The sequence below is a fragment of the Pagrus pagrus genome, assembly GCF_965226575.1.
Source record: "Pagrus pagrus genome assembly, chromosome: 8".
Taxonomy (NCBI): Eukaryota; Metazoa; Chordata; class Actinopteri; order Spariformes; family Sparidae; genus Pagrus; species Pagrus pagrus.
Window position 1 is genome coordinate 5083128 of NC_140192.1, and position 19034 is coordinate 5102161.

The following is a 19034-nucleotide window of genomic DNA, read 5'->3' on the forward strand; positions in this document are numbered from 1 at the left end:
CCATCCATCTCTTTTAATTATGAGACACTTCTCCCAGTAGACTTAAAAATTGGCTCTCCAGTTTCACAAATAACGGAGGCTGTATTCAGCTTTGGGTCACAACAGTGAGAAGTGATTCCACTTGGTTCTAACAGTGCTTGCATGTCAGGAAGAAGAAACAAAACACCCCAAGAAATTTCTTCTTGCCACTTCTGCAACATAAGACACACTTTCTTTGTCCTTCTGTATATGCTTTACATGTTCAATGCTGAAGCGAATGATGATTTATTTTGTACCATGGCTGGAAAGTCTATTAAATAATACATTTTAATTTAGCTGCTTTGTTTCAGTGTCGTGGTATTGGCTCACCGTCACACTCACTGTCATGGGTTAGTGGGAAAGTTATAAAGCACATTGCCATTGCTAATGTTGTTAGTAACGCTGCAATCGACAGCATCTCTGAATGGGCAAAGTAACCTCCTACACCACACCTGATGGCTCAGATGGCTGCACATTTACTCACATATTGTAGCCTGACATTTGTGTACAATAATGCTGACTATTATATTTTGATCTGCACAGGAACACCCTCATTGCATTAGCAGTGAAGTACAAGTGTAGTATCCAGAGTTTAGGCTGCAGTACCAGGTACAACACCTAGTACAGTGCATTACAGAGACATATATATATATATATATATATATATATTAAACTGAAAAAATGTAAATGGGTCCATTGAGTTTTTTTTTTTGTTTTTTTTTAACATTTTACAACACGTCCCAAGCTACTTCAGAATTGCTGTTTTGTTGTGAATCTTCACAATTTTGTGTTCAATGTGAGGGTTAGTAGTAATGACAGAACTTGAATTTTTGGGTGAACCTTTAAACTGTAGATACACTGTAGTTTTTACACTTTGCCTATAAAGGCATCTATCATCCATCATTATCTATTTAGCCTACTATTACATGTGAACAAATAACTTCATGTATGTGATTATCCAGCTATTATGTAGTAGGGCACAGAAAGAGAGAAGGCGCTGCCTAAAGATACCATCTAAACATAATAATTCACTATAATTCACAGCAATCAGGCTACACATTTGCACAAATGTAAGCAGTAGGAGTCTACATGGTGTTGCCTTTATAAATGTCTTCCATAAAGAGCCACGAAAGAAACAAAAACTTTAAAAGTCGACTGCTACCGTTATAAAACATCTGTTTACAGTTGCCTAACTGGTGGAGATTCATTCAGCGACCGGACACAAGACGGCGGCAGAGGTCCAACAAACGCCTGCTATTCTGCCCATGAAGAAGAAACAAAACGGCTGGTGATTGGCTGACTGCTGACAGAAGCGTAGAAGAAGACACAGGACAGAACGTAAACACGAGAAAACTAGCATGACCGCTAGCTAGGCAGCATATTAAAACAGAGTAAGTGTAATACTTTCGATAAAGGAATTAATATTTATGTTTTTGGTGACGTCAGTCGTGATGTAATGCTGTCACCGCTTCGTGTTTCGCCTGTTTGAAGAGATGTCACGCCTTCTCCCGCTCAGCAGCTGCATGTACAGCGTGTGCAGTCGGCTCATATGGAGGGGGTCTCCCAGCAGCTCTCCCCTACTGAGACCGATCCCATCCGGGCTGCTGTGTGTCCTCACAGCCGGTAAAAAGGACCTGATAAACCTTCCTGCACTGAATGAGGACGAGCTTGAGGAACAGTTTGTGAGAGGATCCGGACCTGGAGGACAGGCCACCAACAAAACCAGCAACTGTGTTGTTCTCAAGCACATCCCCAGTGGGATTGTTGTGAAGGTGAATGTTGTTTTTGAATTACTTTATGTGTAGATGTCATCACAAGTGTCTGTCAATGCACGTGAACTAGATATAGGGTTCCCACCCATCCTGGAAAACCGGGAAAATCTGGAAAACAGTTGACCAGAGCAAAAGCAAAATGTCTTGGAAAATCTGGGGGTGTCCTTTAACATTATTTAAACTCCCCAAAACTACAAAATACAGTACAGTATTAGTAGTATACTGTATATTGTTTTTTTTTTTTCTTAAAAGGAAACCAGTTAATTGTTCATTTTAAGAGACTTTTTCTTATTTTTTTCTTTTGCATATTTGCTATCGCTGTTGATGAAAGCAAAACTTCCAGCAACCCGTGGTTACTGGTGTTCAGGCAGCCATGGATTCACAAGACACGAGTCACAAGAGAAAAAGGCATTGGGGTTATAAATGAATCAATTAAGGGACATATTAGTGTATGGATGCGCTCCCTCTCTGTTGTACCAGCTAGATCGTCACTGAAAATGTCCTGGTAATGATCTCTAGAAAAGAGTGGGAACCCTGATTTTGGTGAATAATTAACCCATATCACGTGAGAGTTCAGCCTTGGTGTCAAAGTTCATTATTGACTTTGGAGTTGACAAATCAGTCTCACGTCAAGGTCCTTGTAGGAGCTGTCTGATGCTTTTGATCATATTACATGATGCTCATCCAAAGATGGCAAATGGAAATGTGTGAATGTGTGTTAGTTCAATTTAAGGACCTTTTTTTTTACACATTTTTGCTTAAATGTTTTACAAATTTTCACAGTTCAGTGAAGTCCTTTCATAGCTGCCTACAAGAAATGCAAATAGTGATGACCAAATACTCCAGAACAGCTGCTTAACTGGCTCATATGTTCTACTTACTGTGTTAATTTAATTTCTTGTACCATTTTTCCTGCAGTGCCATCAAACCAGATCTGTGGATATAAATCGAAAGCGTGCTCGGGACATCATGAGAGAGAAACTTGATGTGCTACATAAAGGAGAACACAGTGAAATTCTTGTAAAGAAGAAAGAGTCTGAACTGAGGAAACAAGAGAAGAGGAGGAAGGCAAATGATAATCTGGAGAGAAAAAGACTGTTTAAAGAAGCGCAGGCTGCAGACTCTAAACCTGGAAATGACGCTGTTTAAAATGTTTGTGTGGAATATAAAATGAAGACTTAAATAAAGGAAAGCTCCTGTTTTTAAGCCTGCAAAGACTGAATAAGAAAACCTGGTAAACGTACTGTCAACAGTATCAAATCCAGTTAGCCTTTTGTTTATAGCATGTTTCATGTGAAGTTGCAATTTATTGTACATCACATAATACAAGATATAGGGATATTTTTAATAAAACATCGTCAAAAATGTTGATGTGTAGTACATATTTCAATGTTCAAGGGGGGTTCTCTAAAACAGCATTCACTGAACAGATTGTAAAGTCATGAGGCAATGTGATTGTGATTTGGGGCTATATAAATAATGACTTGATTTATATGTTTTAGGTCTAAGCTGCGCCTTGAACCACTGGATGAAACTACCTATTAGTATATAAAGTAATTACAGCTACAACAGAATTGCTGCGATATTGATAATCTAATGATAAATGATCTAATAATATATTTGTCACAGGGCCAATTTTCTACAGAATGAGTTTCACTTTTGATACTTTTAGCTGATAATAGTGTACTTTTACCTAAGTAGGATTTTGAATGCAGGACTTTTACCTGTTGTGGAGTACCTTTACATTGTTGTATTGCTGCTTTGACTTGAGTAAAAAGTTTTAATACTTCTTCCACCACTGGGTATTTGTTAGGGCGTTCCTACATGGCATGACCCTCCTGAAGCTCACCAAAGCTTAATATATTTCATTTTTAGTTTTTTCAGTTGTTTTGTTTATTGATCAAATACTGAATACTGTCAACTACTAAACCTTGTATTGGGTTAGTCACTCATTCATTCTCTTGTGCTTTGTTCCCACCCTGCCTATTTGAATCACGTTGTATTGTTTGTTACCACAAACTAAGACTGTTTAGTTGTGCTATCTTACAATCAATATATAGTAAATGTAAGTTAAAGCGGGTCGCTGATGATAGAACTCAAAAGTGGCAATGAGGTCTTAAAATGTGTGGAAAGTGTCTTAAAAAGGGTCTTAAAAGGTTTTTAATTTAACTTCAGGATTCCTGAATACACCCTTTACTTGCACCTTGGGAGCTTTTTGAGGTGGGCATGATCACTGCTTCTATTAACTTTAATTTTCAAGCATGGTTAAAACATGACAAATTACTGCAAATTGATTTTTGTTTATTTATTATAATTATTATTATCTATACTTAGTGTAGGACATCTAAAAATGTACTGATTGAATCATGCTTTTACATGTTCTTTCTGCTCAGTACTAAAAACCTTGTTTCTGTGCTTAATAGTATATGTGAAAAATATTAATAATACATATATTTAATTGATATAATCCCACTGAGGTGAAGATCTCTTTAAAAAGATAAACATGAGTACAGTAGAGTTTTTGATGGGGCACATACAGTCAGAGCCTCGGCCAATGGGAGCGCTACTTTCACGCCCATGCCCCGCCCCTATGGATGAACCAGCCAATGAGCGCTACAGTACGGTTTTTAAATCCACCACGCTCGTACAATGGTCTGATGTTTGTCGTTGCTGAAGCAGCCTCCGGTGGACACACAGGGCACATTCAGCAGACTCCCTGTGCTCTTTGGATTTTATTTTTTAGGAAATTGACATGGCAAAAGGTAAAAGTGCTCACGTGCTGCCGTTTCAGTATTTTTTTTTCACATGTTACAGTAGTTAATGTGTACTAACTTAGCTAACAGCTAATGCTATCAAGCGTGAATAGACGACCGACTCTGTTTGAACAAGCGTCGCTGATATTTACACAATAAACCTGGCCTAATGGTCGGGTTGTTTATAATGTTTGGTGAATGATACAGCATTGCTTACGTTTGTTTATTTATTTCCTTGTTTTTAAAGGGAAGAAAAATGTGCTGAGAACCGAGGACACTGTTGAACGTAAAGTTGCTTCACGTAAAGAGACAAAGGAAAACAAACCTGCAACTAACAAGGTACGTTTTGCTGTTGGCTTTTAATTTTCGACGACTAAACCGGAAAACAAAATTGCTTTGTTCTCACATTTATGTGTTAACACACCACTGGAAATGTAACACTGCTGTGGCTGCCTCAGGGAGTCCTGCAGCAACAGATACAAACCACAAACCGACTCTACAGGAAGCTGTGTAATGTTTGTAAGATCATGTGTGTCTTCACCCAGATTAAAGATGCTCCTAGCTGTGCACTGCTCCTGATAAACTTCATCAATCAGGTGTTAAGGTGTAGAATGGTGTACCCATACACCATGCATATTGCTTTAAGATATACATTAGACATGCAACGAAAAAACTGTGATGTGAACATGTGTGTAATTGGAGAAATGTGTTCATGAGCAGCACATGCATCATTGTACAAGGCTGATGCATAGTGGGTTAACAGCTGTTTAAATCATGACTTATGGCCCCAGACTAGAGCTGAACAATTATTCAAAACATTGTCGAAATATACAAAATTGTAGGAGCTGCAATTTGTTCTTTTTAAATATGAAGGACATACGGTACATCTGTCAGCCATGCCTAAAAAAAAAAACCACACTTGGTCTGACTCTTTTTTTTTTTTTTTTTTAAATCCTGTACATCTGCCACTAATTGGGTACTATGAGTATACTGTCCAAACAATTTAAATAGATACCCAGACAATCTGAGATGGTGCCGTTACCATGGAGATGTTAACCTCTCCCGGTTGGAGTTGGCAGGCAGAGCGGCGAAGTCTTCATCAGCTAGCAGTCTGTTTGTTAACTGTGTTTTCTGTTGGATCCAACTGTTTTCGTCAGCGGGGGGGAAAAAAAGTGATACAAAGAGCATCGCCAAACACGAACAGCATTTTTGGATTCGCATGCGTGTTGTCAGTGGGTGGGAGAGGGATTAAAGGCGTTAAATCCAGTCTGCATCCGCTACATGGTTCTCAACACAGCCTAATAAAATATGACCTAATTTATTGCGTCATGTCAGATTTGCCTGTCAATAAACCCCAGATATCCTTAGGTTTACTCATGAATGGTAAAGAGCTTTTCTTTCTTTTCACCAAGGTAAATAATTCTTCTTGCAGGATTGCAAAGGTAAAGTGCCGTCAGTTTTCCAGAGTGTTCGGAGTCCCAGTAAACCTCGATCCCCTCTGAGCGACAGTTCAAGCATGCTGATCCAGGAAGGAAACGAATCTGATGCAAATAATCCTGACGTGTCAAAGCTGAAAAAAGGTGAGCACCTGATTAACTTTTTAAGACATTTTGAGTCAGTGTATCTGAAAAGCAGTTGTTTGGTCTCTACTATTACATGTGATCTCCCCCTGTGTTACCGTATGGTCAGCAGATCCACGCGTATCACAAATACACTTCCTGTGCATGTGAATTGTAGCTGTGTTCCTTGACCTGCTATCTTATGACACAACTTAGCTGTTTTTGAAGGAGCGCACTCTCTTGATTGAGGTCAAATGTTTAGGACAGCTGTAAATTTCATTCTTTGTCTCTTCCTCGCTTTAGACGTACCTAATGAAATAATATCTGAGAGTTGTGAATCCAAAGATCAGAAGCCTGAAGCGGCATGTCATAGTCAGGGGATGAGGGAACAAGCTGAAGACCAACTTGAGCGAAAAGAGTCCACAACGCAAACAAATGCCAGGCCTGCAGCGGAAAGCAAAGTTTCAGCATCCAAAACTCAAAGCAGAACTGGTCCCAAATTCAGAGCAAAAAAGTGAGTACAGAAAATTGATGGCTAAAGGGAAGAAAAGACTCTTTCACAGAAAGTTGCACTGTCATAATCACTCATTACTTTGATAATGTCTCTCTTTTCAGAACAGAGAACAAAGCTTCCCAAAACAGAAAGGTCACAGATTATTTTCCCATCAGACGGAGTAACAGAAAAACTAAGGCAGAGTTAAAGGTCTGTATCAAAAGTTAATCATTTTGCATTTTTGTGTGAGAGAGCTTCTTTAAGGAAATATTACGGCAAATCTGACTGACCTAATTACTCAAAATGTCAACAGAGTGAAGAACACAGATTCATTGATGATGTGATTAAGAGTGGCATTGAAGAAGGAATGCAGGTAACATTTAATGCTTCAAAAATATTGTGTCACTTTCAGTCTGAACGTGTTTGGCACATTTCACTGTGTATTCTGATAACCGTCTGCAACCTACAGTACTCAAAAAAATACCCTTTTAATATAGTTCATACATTTCTGCAAGTGTATATAGAATGTATCAGTCATCTAATCTATTCTGTTTTATTTTCTCCAATGCATATTTCTTTGTAATTTAACCAGTCGGTCATTAGTAATTATTTTGTTTTTGGCAGTACAAACCCCTGTACCATTGCTCACCAGTTAAATTTCACACTTTTTTTTTGCTTTTGAATGTCAACAGATCAAACACATCGAAGGAAAAGGAAGAGGGATATTTGCTGCCAAGGGCTTCAAAAAGGGAGAGTTTGTCGTGGAGTACCATGGAGACCTTCTGGAGCTGGCTGAGGCTAAACAAAGAGAGGCCCAGTACGCTCAGGATCCTCAAACCGGCTGTTACATGTACTACTTCCAGTATCAATGTAAAACCTACTGGTAAGTCCGAACATCACCACGTTGAAATTGTTTTTTGGCATGGCGAGGTGTAATAAGCAGTCTCTCTGGGTGAAAAAAAATGTCCCATGTGTCATTAAGTTTGCAGGAGTTTTGGGGACTATGACCTCTGGTGTGGAAACCTGTCTTGGTGAGAGTTTAATCTTTATTCTGTTACCTCCTACAGCGTGGACGCTACAAAGGAATCCGGCCGTCTTGGAAGACTGATTAACCACAGTAAAACCGGCAACTGCCAAACAAAGCTTCACCCCATCGACGGGACACCTCATCTGATCTTGGTGGCTTCCAGAGACATCGACGCAGAGGAAGAGCTGCTGTACGACTACGGCGATCGGAGCAAAGCCTCAGTCATGGCTCACCCTTGGCTCAAATACTGAATCCACGGCTGCAGGTGTTCATGTTTCAGATGAATTGGTGCTCTCTGCTGACCTCTTCATCTTTATGGAAAATATGCTATAGATAAACAGCCCTCCACAATGTTTTATAAGTATAAAAATGATTTTGTTTTAAATGGAGGCTAAAGCTTCAGAGTGTATTTTTTCCAACAGTTGTTTTTTATGATGCTTTTATATATATTTTTTTTAAATCGAACTGTTGCAGATTGATGCAAGCTTGAAGAGCATTTCTCCTGGATAAGTAATGTTTCACATTGTCCACGGGGGTTTCCTTTTGTAATGAATATATTGATGATTCACTCTCACTATTGTAAATTATTAACTTTGCTGTAAATTGAGGAATAAAACACTGTTGACACTGAGTTTCCTTTCCAGCTGTCGTGTGGTTCAAGGTTTAATCCTACTCATCTTTGCGCTCTACTGTGTGCTAATCAATCAAAAAAATATCTATAGAAGTCCACCCAAAAATGATAATTCAGTTATTATCTATTCACCCACATGCAGGTATAAAGTCGGGTGAAGGTTTAAAGTTTCCCCCCCAAACAATTTCTGGAGCTTCGTAGCAAAAAAGCACTGCAGAATTGTCCTAAACAACTGGAGTAAATGGCGACTTAAAAAAAAAAAAGCTCCATACAGCTTGTCCAGTGTAGTCAGAGTCTCATGAAGCACTGAGATCCTAAACTGATATGAAAAGATGTAATTTATACCATTATGTAACCACTCCAGAAGGGTTGTTTAGGAGAATGCTGTAATACTGTGAAGCTCCAGAAATGTTTTATGGATTATAAAACGTCACCTGACTATTCATCGGCAAGGGGTGGAGTAAATAATGACTATTTTCATTTTGTGGTGAATTTATCCTTTAAGATTCTGGTAGTTATTATTCCTTATAATTTAACCCTAAAGGCTCATTACCCTGTCATGACAATAATGTCTGTCAAGGCAAGTGATGCTGAAGTTTATGTCCCAGAGTACATTAGTGTACATCTTTCTGTCGTGATCTGTCTACATTGACCCGAGTTTGCAGCCTGTACATTAAGGGGCACTATGTAGTTTTGGAGGAGAATGTATAACTCAGTATTTTAATGTTTACAATATTAATGAGTTAATAATACAAACCCAGAAATAATTTTTTTTTACGTAACTGAATAAACGAGCTGGAAAAAAAGGTCCCCAGAACACTGTTTGGAGCTAGAAATTTGGCAGGGTACGCCACATATGAACAAAGTCAAACAGTATGAAACTTTGTTGTCATTGAAGGTCAGTTTGTTTAGGCATCAAACCAAAGACTGCTTGTTTATTTTGTTTGACTTTTTTTTAAGCCTAAACAATCAGTCAATAAAGATCTTTCTCTCCTTTTTAAAATGTCTTCCTACAAACTACACAGTGCAACTTTTAATGTGAAATAACAACGATTCTTCAGAAGAAAAGATAGACTTTATTATTATTTAAAATGTTGCAAGTTGGGGCCCTTTTTCCTTTATTTGTTAGCTGACAGTTGAGAATGACAGAAAATGTGTCGAGGATTACTGGACCAGCACGAAGACTTAATTCTGGAATCATATAAAAAGTTCAAGCCTATAAATACTCCAACAGTAGTTCAATAATACTTTCCAGTTTCATTTCAATTCTATACCAAACTTTCCACATCATATATCTTTCTACTACAGCTACTCTCTATCAATATAAACCATCTTAGGTTAAAATTACCGGTACAAAACACAGTGCTTGTTAGATTGACAAATACATTGTAAAAAAAAAAAAAAATACAGTCAATATAAAAGTGGTTTACTGACGAGAAAACTGTGCTGACAAATCCTGTTTGTCTTCTACATGTCCAGTTCTACATGTCCAGTTCCACATGTCCAGTTCTTGTGAAAGTTTTTTCTTATTTTCTCCTGAATGAAAACCTACAAACAGAGAAGGTCCAGAGTTAGTTTTCATTCCCGAGCATGGTGGGGTGAACATGGAACATACTCGTAAATCTGCACTGAGTCACGGCAGACTTTAATTGCTGACGGCAGCAGTAGTTTGGCAGACGCGCTGCCAGTTTCCAACCTCTGTCTGTCTGTCTCTCGTTCAGCGCTCACACAAACATCCTCAGCATCGGCATGAATTCACTTGGTCACAAGTATGTCATTAGGAGACAGGAGACGGGCTGTGGGAACAATCTCCCTGCTAGCTTACTTCAACATCATGTGGTTGCTGCTGACATTTTTCTTGAGACCTTGCCATCTGAGGTGTACAGCTAAAAATAGTGTGTAGCAAGAAATAAATGTTTTTCAATACTTTGCGCTACTTCTATTTGTCAGTAGATTCACACTGCTATATTCAGCAATACAGCATGTTACTCACAGTTTGCCTATGGTTGTCTTCTCCTCTTTTGTATCATTTATCGTTGCTGGTTTGTGCTCTGTAGCTGCTGGGGTGTCCAGATCCACCTCCACCATGGCTGGTTCAGCCTGTGGCAGAATCCCACTGCAGAGGAAAGTAGAGCGTTACGGTCAATGATAAAATCTTATGTAGCCGGAAAACAAAGAGTTGAAGCTAGTCATGATACTGAATTAATCTCCTTCCCTCATGTTGTTATCAGAAAAATTAAAGACATCTGTAGCGATGAATTGTGAGGCTTGTTTCAGCTCTATAATATCAGCACAGGTCATTTGTTTTACTGCTTTAATTGAGGTGCTGAGTTTGTTTCTGAATCACATTTTTTCAAATTAACAACAGAATTAAAGTATGTTTTCAAAAGCAGTTTGTTAAAATAAGTCGGGGCAGATATGAGTGGAATAAAAATGGATACATCAATGATGGATGAGAACTAATATTAATGTTGTCAGTGTGTCTCCAGTAGAGGCGTCACTGTATGAGATTTTCACTGTACGATAATCGTCTTATAAAATATCACGATTTCGCAGTACTACACAGTTATTATAATAACATTACAATGAACCTTTACAAGATAACAACAGAAGGGTTTATATGTCCTGACTGACATGGAACTTGATATAAACTCAATATATATATATATATATTTGTAAAATGACAGTAATACGGCAGAATTCAATATACTGTAAAAGCAAATACACACGGTACGATAATGGTCAATATCACAGTATACCTTAAAAACAGTGTATCGCTGTAACCCTAGTGTACAAACCAACAGTAGCACAGCCTCACTCATACTTATGAAAAAAAAAAAATTTATCAGCTTAAAACAAGAACAATTCAGATGGAAAACCGGAGTTTCCGATGAGTAATAGATGTATTAGCTTCACCTTAACAATCTATTGTAGTATTACACAACAACCCTGCAAGAAACCCTGCTCTTGCCACTGTTGACACTGTGTTAGATAGATGGGGATTCAGCTATGTGGTCATTTTTGAGGAAGTAGTCAGGTGCTGTTGCATTAGATAACACCACAGTCAGCTGTCATCATGTATGATATGGAGGTGAGATATTAACAACAGGTTACAATATAATGTACTTTTAGAAAAGAGGTCACATGATGGAAGGTGTGTATATCCTATCTCAGTTGCTCACCTCTTGTACAGCTGCAGCTCCTCCTGAGCCACCATGAGCTGGGCCTTGAGCTGGTTCCTCTCCTGCAGAACCTCCTTCAGCTCCTGCATGGTGAAGCGCGGTCTGTTCGGGTCCGTCAGGTCTATCACCAGCTGATTAGGTCCAGCTGTTTGCTTTAACAAGGAAAAAGCATCTCTGAACATCACCTGTATCTAAGTCCAACTGTACATGACGGCTGACAAGACCGCGAACACTCACAGCGCTGCCCGGCCCGGAGGAGCTCTCCTTGATGATCCGGTCCAGTTCGCTCTTCAAGTTGTCCCGCTCCATTTTCAGCTCCTCCAGAGACAAGTTGTACTTGTTGACCAGAGTCTCGAACATTTCCAGAACACGGACTATTCTGAACTGTAAATCCGACACTTCTTCGCCCGTGTTGCTGATTTTCAACAAATCTCGTCCGATTACATACGAAATGTCATAAACATCTTCCACCGTCAGCTCGAACGCCTCCTTCTCGAAAGCCAGAGCAGGAGACGACTCTTCACCGAACTCCATGTCGGAACCGCACAACTCCTACAAATGCTATGTAGCTAAACTTTTCACCAGCTAGCTACTATTTAACATACTCTTTAAAATAAACCAGCGTTTACTTTCTTTTTTTCTCCTGGGTTCAACAGTGTTACTGGCAGAAGGTGACCAACTTCAAGAGGAGCAGCACTTCCCCCATCACTCATCCACCAATGGCGTGGCAGAGGAGGGCAAAGTATCCTAGCGACAGGTGAGCACAAAGATCGTGTGAGAGTCAAGAGAACTCCCCCCTCAACGCGGTCGGTCGGCTATCGCTCATCTTCGTTTTTTTTTTTTACGGATCCAGACAGCAGTGAGTGATAGCTCTCAGTTTTGAACTTGTGAGGATCAGGTGAGAAAGCACGTGATTTAATGTTTGTAGTTTTTTTGGGTTTGTCTTTCTGTCAAGGGACTGCAGATGTGAATTAGCTCTGAGCTAACTCTGGTACAATGCAACAAATGGCAACATTTATGTTTAATATTGTTCATGATTGCTCTAATAATACACAATTGAAATGACCAAATGCAATTTATTTTTTTTATTTTTTTAACGTTTTAAACACTAACATGACCTCTACCTCATCTATCTATGTCTGCCATATTAGTATTTAAAGGTGCAATATGTAAGAATTTTAGTTTAAAACAAAAATGAACTACAATTATCAACAGAATGTGAAGAAATAAAAGCCTTGACATTATGTCTATGTATTATGTTGCAGAGCTATCTACGCACCACAAGCTCTCTTTGCTTTTTTAGTCCAATGAACTTCCAAAACATACTCCCAGTGTCAAGAAAGTAAATTATATTATACATATTTTCTTTATTAAACAAAAAACACAACCATATACCTTCTGAAAGTTTCTTTTACAGAATGAAGACGAGCGCAGTTGCCTTAACTAATCTGAACACACATCTTTAATAGCAACACAGTAGCATTCAACAGATGAAAAATAAACTTTATTACTTTATTCTGAACAAGCATTATTTTACAGATGCACATATTGTTTATTATGGCATGTTTTTACAACATTCATTATTTCTGGAATAGGTTTCTTCTGGTGTTTTTACCAGTATGATTGTATAAGTGTAACCACAGTGTGTGGTGCCACACTGCAGTGCTGCAAGTATACGGTAACAGACTCTTTTCATCAACTCAGGGGATTACTTACTGCTGGCATTAAGCACATTATCTTAAACGGTCACTTTGTGGAAAACAATGGAGCATGATTGTCCAGGTCAGCTCATTCACCACATCTTCAAACCAGACTCCGATACCGTAACAATATTCTGCCATCAGATGAATCTGAACGTCACCAAAATATAAATGGCACAAGAGACTGATCAGTAACTTCAAAGTGCTTTGAAAACTATTCATACTCTGGGCAATACTCCATACTGTATTACGAGCGCTCCTCGCCAGACTGGTAAGTGAATACTGCACGCTATTTAGGGCAGTGACACCATTTTGATATTTGGATCAGGCAAGGTAGTGAGAAATTTAGGCACTAAGTAACTTGACATGACAGCAGCGTAACGACAAATGAAGCACAGCTTATATACAATGACGCACTGACATGTGATGACTTTTTATGGAGCCACAAAACCCTGAGAGCTCATAAATACAGGTATAGTGCCAATGTACGGCCACTTGTCTCACATTTTGAATACTAAAGTTCATTTGAAGCTCTTACCAAGTCAGCTAAAATGCTACCAAAATGCATTGTACTAGAAGACATCAGTAATGACGTAAGTGATTCATTCATCACATTTCAAGTATATAAACACCATACAGATGTTGTTTCTGCAGCCATTAAACCAATTCATGTAAATGTGTTGAGAGACATAAACTGGTGTCGACATGGTGTATAAGAAGAATTTAAATTCAAGGTCAGACAGAGGAAATAAGCCTTCTGATCGGCAGCAACGTGGGGTCATCTACAATCAAACCGGCTGCCACCATCGGCATTATGGCAGTGAAGATCCTGTTAAGAGATGAGAAAATGAAAGGTGACACGGGAGAAATTGAGAATTGGAGATAAAACACAAAAAGCGTCATTTGCACTGTGAGTTTTGTGACCCTCAGTGAAAGACAGTGACACTAACTATCGATCATACATACATGATACAAAGAAGTTTGTTATGATGACAAATTACACCGATGGAGTATCAGGGGACTGACCCTCTTGAGGAGAGCAAAAAGTAAACATTGGTCTATGAAGAAAAGTCAAACTCACAATCGTCTAATTCCTGATTCGGGCTGGTCAGTGGGAGTGGAGCAAGGTGGAGGAGATGGACTACAAAGAATGGAGCTGACTTCATCCTCAGACTCCTCACTGAGGGACACGGAGGAGGTGACTGTTAACTTTTGTATTGATTTTATGCACAAGTTTGATTAATCAAATATTAATTTTAGAAACAAAACTTACCTTTTGTAATATGCAAGCTCTTCCTGCAGCACAAACACTTCGGCCTTGAGTTCGTTCCTCTCCTGCAGGACGTGCCGCAGCTCTTGCAGGGTGAAGCGAGGTTTGTCCGACTCCCCCTCCAGACTGTCTGTCTCCTCATCTGGCTCCGTATCAGTTGACACCTTCTGCAGTCAAAACACACATTCAGCACTCCTCCTTGCATGGCATGGTGACACACTGACAGGGAGCTCAGTAATTCTGCATTATTAAGAGGCACAACACAATCTTTGTTCTTGTTGGTGAAGCTGAATTGATTTGGTTCGACTTCCTGAAAACTAAAGGTACCCTGTGGCATTATGGCGACTAGTGTTGTTGCAGAGGAATGTTTTGATAAGCAGGTCGCTGTTTGCATGTGCATTAAGACACACATGCACTGCACAAGCACAAGGTTAAAGTGATACATATTTCTGCCGACCTCAGAGTGGTAGTGGCAATTCATATCAACAGTTTGCAGGACACAGCAGCATGACAGAGTGATAGTGCTTTGTGTTTAATATAAACAGTCTTATAGTGGGTCTCTGCTATAACCAGAGTAAGACTGTGTGCCAAGGACGTTTAATTATATCGCTGTGTGCATGGGAGAGTTAAGCAGGTGTTACCAAAAACAATGCTGTCATCTCCTCCTCATCATCCTCATGCTCTTCCTCAGTATTTTCTCTGTTTGATGACCTTGGGAGAGGAGAAGGATTCTTGTCACGCTCAAAGCAGTTGGCCAGGAAGTCAGGGTCTCCTCCACACTCTGCCCACACTGAATTTGGTTTGATGGTGGAGTTAGATGGTGCTGCTGCTGAGGACTGGATTGATAACATAAAACATCCACTTAGGCAATAGGAAATCTGCGAGATATAAATTAACTAATTCTATTTATAGACCCTTTTTTCTTACCATCGTCTGTGGTGATGTAGGTGATGACATTACAGATGTGATAAGAGAGGTTTCTTCTATGTTAGTGACCTCTCTCTCCAGTTCCCACTCCCGTAGCTCCTTTCTCAGACTTCTGACCTCCAGCTGCAGAGCCCCCAGCTCCTGCTGCTGTGCCTGGGCCGAAGCCTCCAGCTCAGCCCTCTGCTGGATCAGTGCCTTACCCTGACCCTCCATCACTCCTATCCTGCGTCGAAGGTCCTGGTTGATTCTTATCAACCGATGCTGCTGCATCTGGAGCTACAGTGGAGGAAATGTATTTTATGATGTCACAATATGTGATCAGATTGAGTAAATCTACATAAATAGTGTCAGGTGCCAGTATATGATGTGCTCTATGTGGTCTCAATCCTCACCGCATCAACATCCTCGTTTATTAGTGTCAGTTGGTGGTCTTTTGCCCGGATTTCATCCCTCTGCGTATCCACCATGTCTTTCAGCGTCTTCATCACCTGCTTCTCCTTCTCTGACATTCCTGTGGGTGTCATAAAAAACAGCGAAATAATGTTCACACATCAGTGCAACTTGAGGCTGCCACGCCATTCAACAGAAAACTCCCTTAACTTAAGAGGGTTTATTTCTATTTTTAGCATGTAAGGAACAAATTACACACGTTTATACATCTTAAAGCTCCAGAGGGTTTAGGGGGGACCTATTGACATGAATTGAATATAATATTTTGTAACTATATTTTTTAATAGCATATAATCACCTAGAACTAAGAATTGAAATCAAAACCTGGTGTCTGTATTCTAGCAAGGGCTTCCGCATTAAAGCATCAGTTACACCATGAATGTGTTTTTCCAAACAAATAATGTGTTAGAGAGCAGACTGATCCTATCATGCAGTAACTATTCATTTGGATGTACCTGCTTTATCAGCAGTGTATGCGCACTGTGGCCCTGACAGTAAGCATAGCTGCAGCCACCATGAAAGTCTCGCACAAGGGCTATATTTTTGTCTGCTTCAAAAATAGTCTCCTTTACAAGCTCCTGACCGCCTCTCTTCACAGCCTCTTCTTTCTGTGTCAACATGAAAGCGTGCAGCATGTTCTGTGCAATCCCACATGACTAAATCAGGGAATGTAATGTATGTGTGACATACAGTCAGTGAGCACGCATATGGAACAGATGATAATCTGTACTGGACCTCTAAGCCAAGACTAAAAACTAATTTATTATCCAGATTCATCACAAGATGCTGTGCAACATGTATGGCAAGACTTTAAATAGCAACAGACAATTGGCAATGTTGTGTTGTCATTATGGTTATTAAACTATAATATACTATGTACTATGGGTTGTTTGTGTTCATTGACATTGGTGCATTCCTGTGATCCATGCCTAAAGTCTACGATCAGTGGCAATGCACTCATCAGAGTCTACTTTAATCAACATAAAGAGAACTGATCTGACTATTTCTCTCCAGATACTGATTGATTGATTGATACTGAAATCACAGATATATATTATATATTCAAGATAAGATTTGAAAATATAATTTAAAAGGAGTTCTGGAAACTGAAAACTACTGATTAGGTTATTCCACCAGAAAAGCCAAAATGAGAAATTTGACTTAATTTAAAAAATGTTGTTATTGACCCATAAATCATCTTGAAACCTCCCAAACTCTGATTGAGAGGCTCTGCTGCAGACAACGCACCCTCCTGTTTCTCCTGGTCTTCCTCTGTGCCGGGGGACTCTATGAGAGGGAGGCTCACCAACAGCCTCTTGTTTTCTGCCTCAAGCTGACTGATTTGAGAGTGCAGGTCCTGGACTTCTCCCCTCCACACATCCTCCACGAGCTCCAACTCCTGAACACAGGAAAGACGGACAAAATAAAAAAAAAAACGAGGAAAAAAACACCAGCACAGCAAAGTGGCAGCACAGAGTACTTGTTATGTGTTTGAAAATGTCCGATATAGCTGAGTGGACATGAGGGCACGACAAAGTAATGTCATTGTCACTTGAATGTGTTGTGATCAGACATTAATTGAAGTTGAAAAACGTAGTAATGTAAAGTGTGAACTATATCACACATTTAATAACAGACTCCTAATCATGTCATAGAATTGTAATGTGTTAAGTATTATTGTATAGTAGGATAGTTTACTATAGTGCTCTTACTACACTAATCTAATGTATTAAAGTATAGCAATATCATACCTAGTGTCTACCTTATCTATGACTATCATAACTTGTGCTACATTGACTAATTGATTCATCAATTGTGATGGCCATAAAATTAATCAATGACAGCTCATTCATTGTTAAATAAACTGATCACTTTTACTTTATTTCCACTGTTGGTCAGACAAAAATGAAATGTCAAAACTTTTATCATTGTGCACCTTGGAAGGTAAACATTTAGGTCACGAGACACATGCACACAGTGGCAGAGGACACAGACAGATAAACATATAGACAGACAGATAAACAGACAGACAGATAGACAGACAGGGTGACGGACAGACAGATAAACAGACAGGGTGACGGACAGACAGGGACCTTCTGGTGCTTCCTCTCCTGCTTGTATCTGTCGCTCCGCTCCTGCCGCAGCCTATCCAGCTCCCCCCGCAGCTCCTCGGCCTCCTGTCCGGCGGCCCCTCGGCTCACCAGCGCCTCTAGCAGCTCCAGGACCCGCACCACTTTGGGCAGCACACCGACCACAGACTCGCAGCCAAACCTGTCGATGATCCGCTCAAACTCCTGTCCGACCACCGCCGCTATATCGTAAACGTCCATGACGGTCAGCTCCGTCGCGGGTCTGTCCAGCGCTGACATAACGCAGGTTTATGTCCTTCCAACGTCCGACATTCAACGTACACCTCTTCCCTCCAAAAACTCCGAGTAGACTCACCTGTGCAGTGGAAAAACTAGTTTACGCAAGCTAGCAGAGACGTGCGTGAACATGGCGAGAACTTGTTTCAGTTTGTTGACAGTTAAAACTTTGGTAACCTGGACTTATAGTGCTGCGTTCAAGATCCGCAACAAAACTCGTACATGTCACAGTCAGCAGCAACACCCTCCTCACATTAGCGCTTGTTGAAGTCAGTGTATAAATTATAAATGTTTATTTGGGTGGCTGTTTCTTAATGACATTGAGCTGAACGACAAAGTGCTACTTGTGCTACAACGAACAATAAAGAGCAGGCAAATACTCAATAAGGCGTATGGGATAGAGATGCTGTCTGATATTTACATGGCTTTACTTAATATAGCAATAGAGATAGACATAAAAATATATCAAGGCATTATAATGCATAATTTTGATTATCATCATAAGGTTTGGTTCTGTGAATGGCAGATCAACAGGGTTTTAACAAGAGGTTTGAAAAAAATCTCATATTTACGATCGCCCCTGAAGGCATCAACCCTCTCCACGTTGACTCGAAGTTCTACTGCGCATGTCATAATATTCCTACCTTCTATGTCCAGCAATGATTTTAAAATATCCCAACACCACTTGGCACTTGAGATACAAGCAGCTCATATGCAGTAAATAAAAGAGATTACATTTTAGTATGTATTATCAAATATGCATTAAAATACTGCCATTGTAATATCATAAAAAAAGTAAGTGGATTTGTTGTTAGGAATATGAAAACATGTATAGCATATTTCACTTGAATTTGTAGCTACCAATATAACTTCACCAGTATCTCTC

General features: G+C 39.6%; 4 protein-coding genes across 8 annotated transcripts; 2 read left to right on the forward strand and 2 right to left on the reverse strand.

The window, feature by feature from the left end:
• The first annotated feature begins 1278 nt into the window (after nt 1-1278).
• Nucleotides 1279-3579, forward strand: mtrfr (mitochondrial translation release factor in rescue). 2 transcript variants are annotated; one of them, XM_084359133.1, is made up of 3 exons: nt 1280-1409; nt 1510-1790; nt 2709-3579. In XM_084359133.1, the coding sequence occupies exons 2-3, from the start codon at nt 1512-1514 to the stop codon at nt 2937-2939; spliced, it is 510 nt and encodes a 169-aa protein (XP_084215259.1). In that variant the 5' UTR covers nt 1280-1409; nt 1510-1511; the 3' UTR covers nt 2940-3579. The 2 variants fall into 2 exon arrangements, with proteins under 2 accessions (XP_084215258.1, XP_084215259.1); XM_084359132.1 differs by having other exon boundaries at nt 1279-1790.
• Nucleotides 3580-4437: 858 nt separating this feature from the next.
• Nucleotides 4438-8253, forward strand: kmt5ab (lysine methyltransferase 5Ab). 3 transcript variants are annotated; one of them, XM_084359128.1, is made up of 8 exons: nt 4438-4552; nt 4791-4882; nt 5976-6123; nt 6406-6616; nt 6718-6805; nt 6909-6968; nt 7288-7478; nt 7663-8253. In XM_084359128.1, exons 1-8 carry the CDS (start codon nt 4543-4545, stop codon nt 7871-7873), a joined length of 1011 nt encoding a protein of 336 aa, XP_084215254.1. In that variant the 5' UTR covers nt 4438-4542; the 3' UTR covers nt 7874-8253. The 3 variants fall into 3 exon arrangements, with proteins under 3 accessions (XP_084215254.1, XP_084215255.1, XP_084215256.1); XM_084359129.1 differs by having other exon boundaries at nt 6448-6616; XM_084359130.1 differs by lacking the exon at nt 4438-4552 and having other exon boundaries at nt 4795-4882; nt 5956-6123.
• A 1101-nt stretch (nt 8254-9354) lies between these two features.
• Nucleotides 9355-12174, reverse strand: rilpl2 (Rab interacting lysosomal protein-like 2). 2 transcript variants are annotated; one of them, XR_014623186.1, is made up of 5 exons: nt 11673-12174; nt 11436-11587; nt 10247-10369; nt 9688-9801; nt 9355-9444 (listed from the first exon to the last, which is right to left on the reverse strand). XR_014623186.1 is itself a non-coding variant. In XM_084360851.1 (4 exons), the coding sequence occupies exons 1-4, from the start codon at nt 11967-11969 to the stop codon at nt 9780-9782; spliced, it is 594 nt and encodes a 197-aa protein (XP_084216977.1). In that variant the 5' UTR covers nt 11970-12174; the 3' UTR covers nt 9355-9779. The 2 variants fall into 2 exon arrangements, 1 of the variants encoding a protein (XP_084216977.1); XM_084360851.1 differs by having other exon boundaries at nt 9355-9801.
• A 705-nt stretch (nt 12175-12879) lies between these two features.
• Nucleotides 12880-18328, reverse strand: LOC311261510 (RILP-like protein 1). Its single transcript, XM_084360211.1, has 8 exons — nt 17876-18328; nt 17031-17181; nt 15725-15843; nt 15333-15608; nt 15047-15241; nt 14409-14572; nt 14217-14315; nt 12880-13964 (listed from the first exon to the last, which is right to left on the reverse strand). Exons 1-8 carry the CDS (start codon nt 18149-18151, stop codon nt 13871-13873), a joined length of 1374 nt encoding a protein of 457 aa, XP_084216337.1. The 5' UTR covers nt 18152-18328; the 3' UTR covers nt 12880-13870.
• Between the last annotated feature and the right edge of the window lie 706 nt (nt 18329-19034).

What these genes read in the sequence shown, in the direction of transcription:
- rilpl2 (XM_084360851.1), bottom strand. Translation starts at nt 11,969, where the DNA reads ATGGAGTTCGGTGAAGAGTCGTCTCCTGCTCTGGCTTTCGAGAAGGAG. An exon ending in CCTCCGGGCCGGGCAGCGCT is followed by an intron (nt 11,588 to 11,672) that starts GTGAGTGTTCGC and finishes TCCTTGTTAAAG; the next exon opens with CAAACAGCTGGACCTAATCA. An exon ending in AAGACAACCATAGGCAAACT is followed by an intron (nt 9,802 to 10,246) that starts GTGAGTAACATG and finishes CTCTGTTTGTAG; the next exon opens with GTTTTCATTCAGGAGAAAAT.
- kmt5ab (XM_084359128.1), top strand. An exon ending in CGTGTCAAAGCTGAAAAAAG is followed by an intron (nt 6,124 to 6,405) that starts GTGAGCACCTGA and finishes TCCTCGCTTTAG; the next exon opens with ACGTACCTAATGAAATAATA. An exon ending in TATCAATGTAAAACCTACTG is followed by an intron (nt 7,479 to 7,662) that starts GTAAGTCCGAAC and finishes TACCTCCTACAG; the next exon opens with CGTGGACGCTACAAAGGAAT.
- mtrfr (XM_084359132.1), top strand. Translation starts at nt 1,512, where the DNA reads ATGTCACGCCTTCTCCCGCTCAGCAGCTGCATGTACAGCGTGTGCAGT. An exon ending in CCAGTGGGATTGTTGTGAAG is followed by an intron (nt 1,791 to 2,708) that starts GTGAATGTTGTT and finishes TTTTTCCTGCAG; the next exon opens with TGCCATCAAACCAGATCTGT.
- LOC311261510 (XM_084360211.1), bottom strand. Translation starts at nt 18,151, where the DNA reads ATGTCAGCGCTGGACAGACCCGCGACGGAGCTGACCGTCATGGACGTT. An exon ending in AGACCAGGAGAAACAGGAGG is followed by an intron (nt 15,844 to 17,030) that starts GTGCGTTGTCTG and finishes TGACACCCACAG; the next exon opens with GAATGTCAGAGAAGGAGAAG. An exon ending in TAAACGAGGATGTTGATGCG is followed by an intron (nt 15,609 to 15,724) that starts GTGAGGATTGAG and finishes CCTCCACTGTAG; the next exon opens with CTCCAGATGCAGCAGCATCG.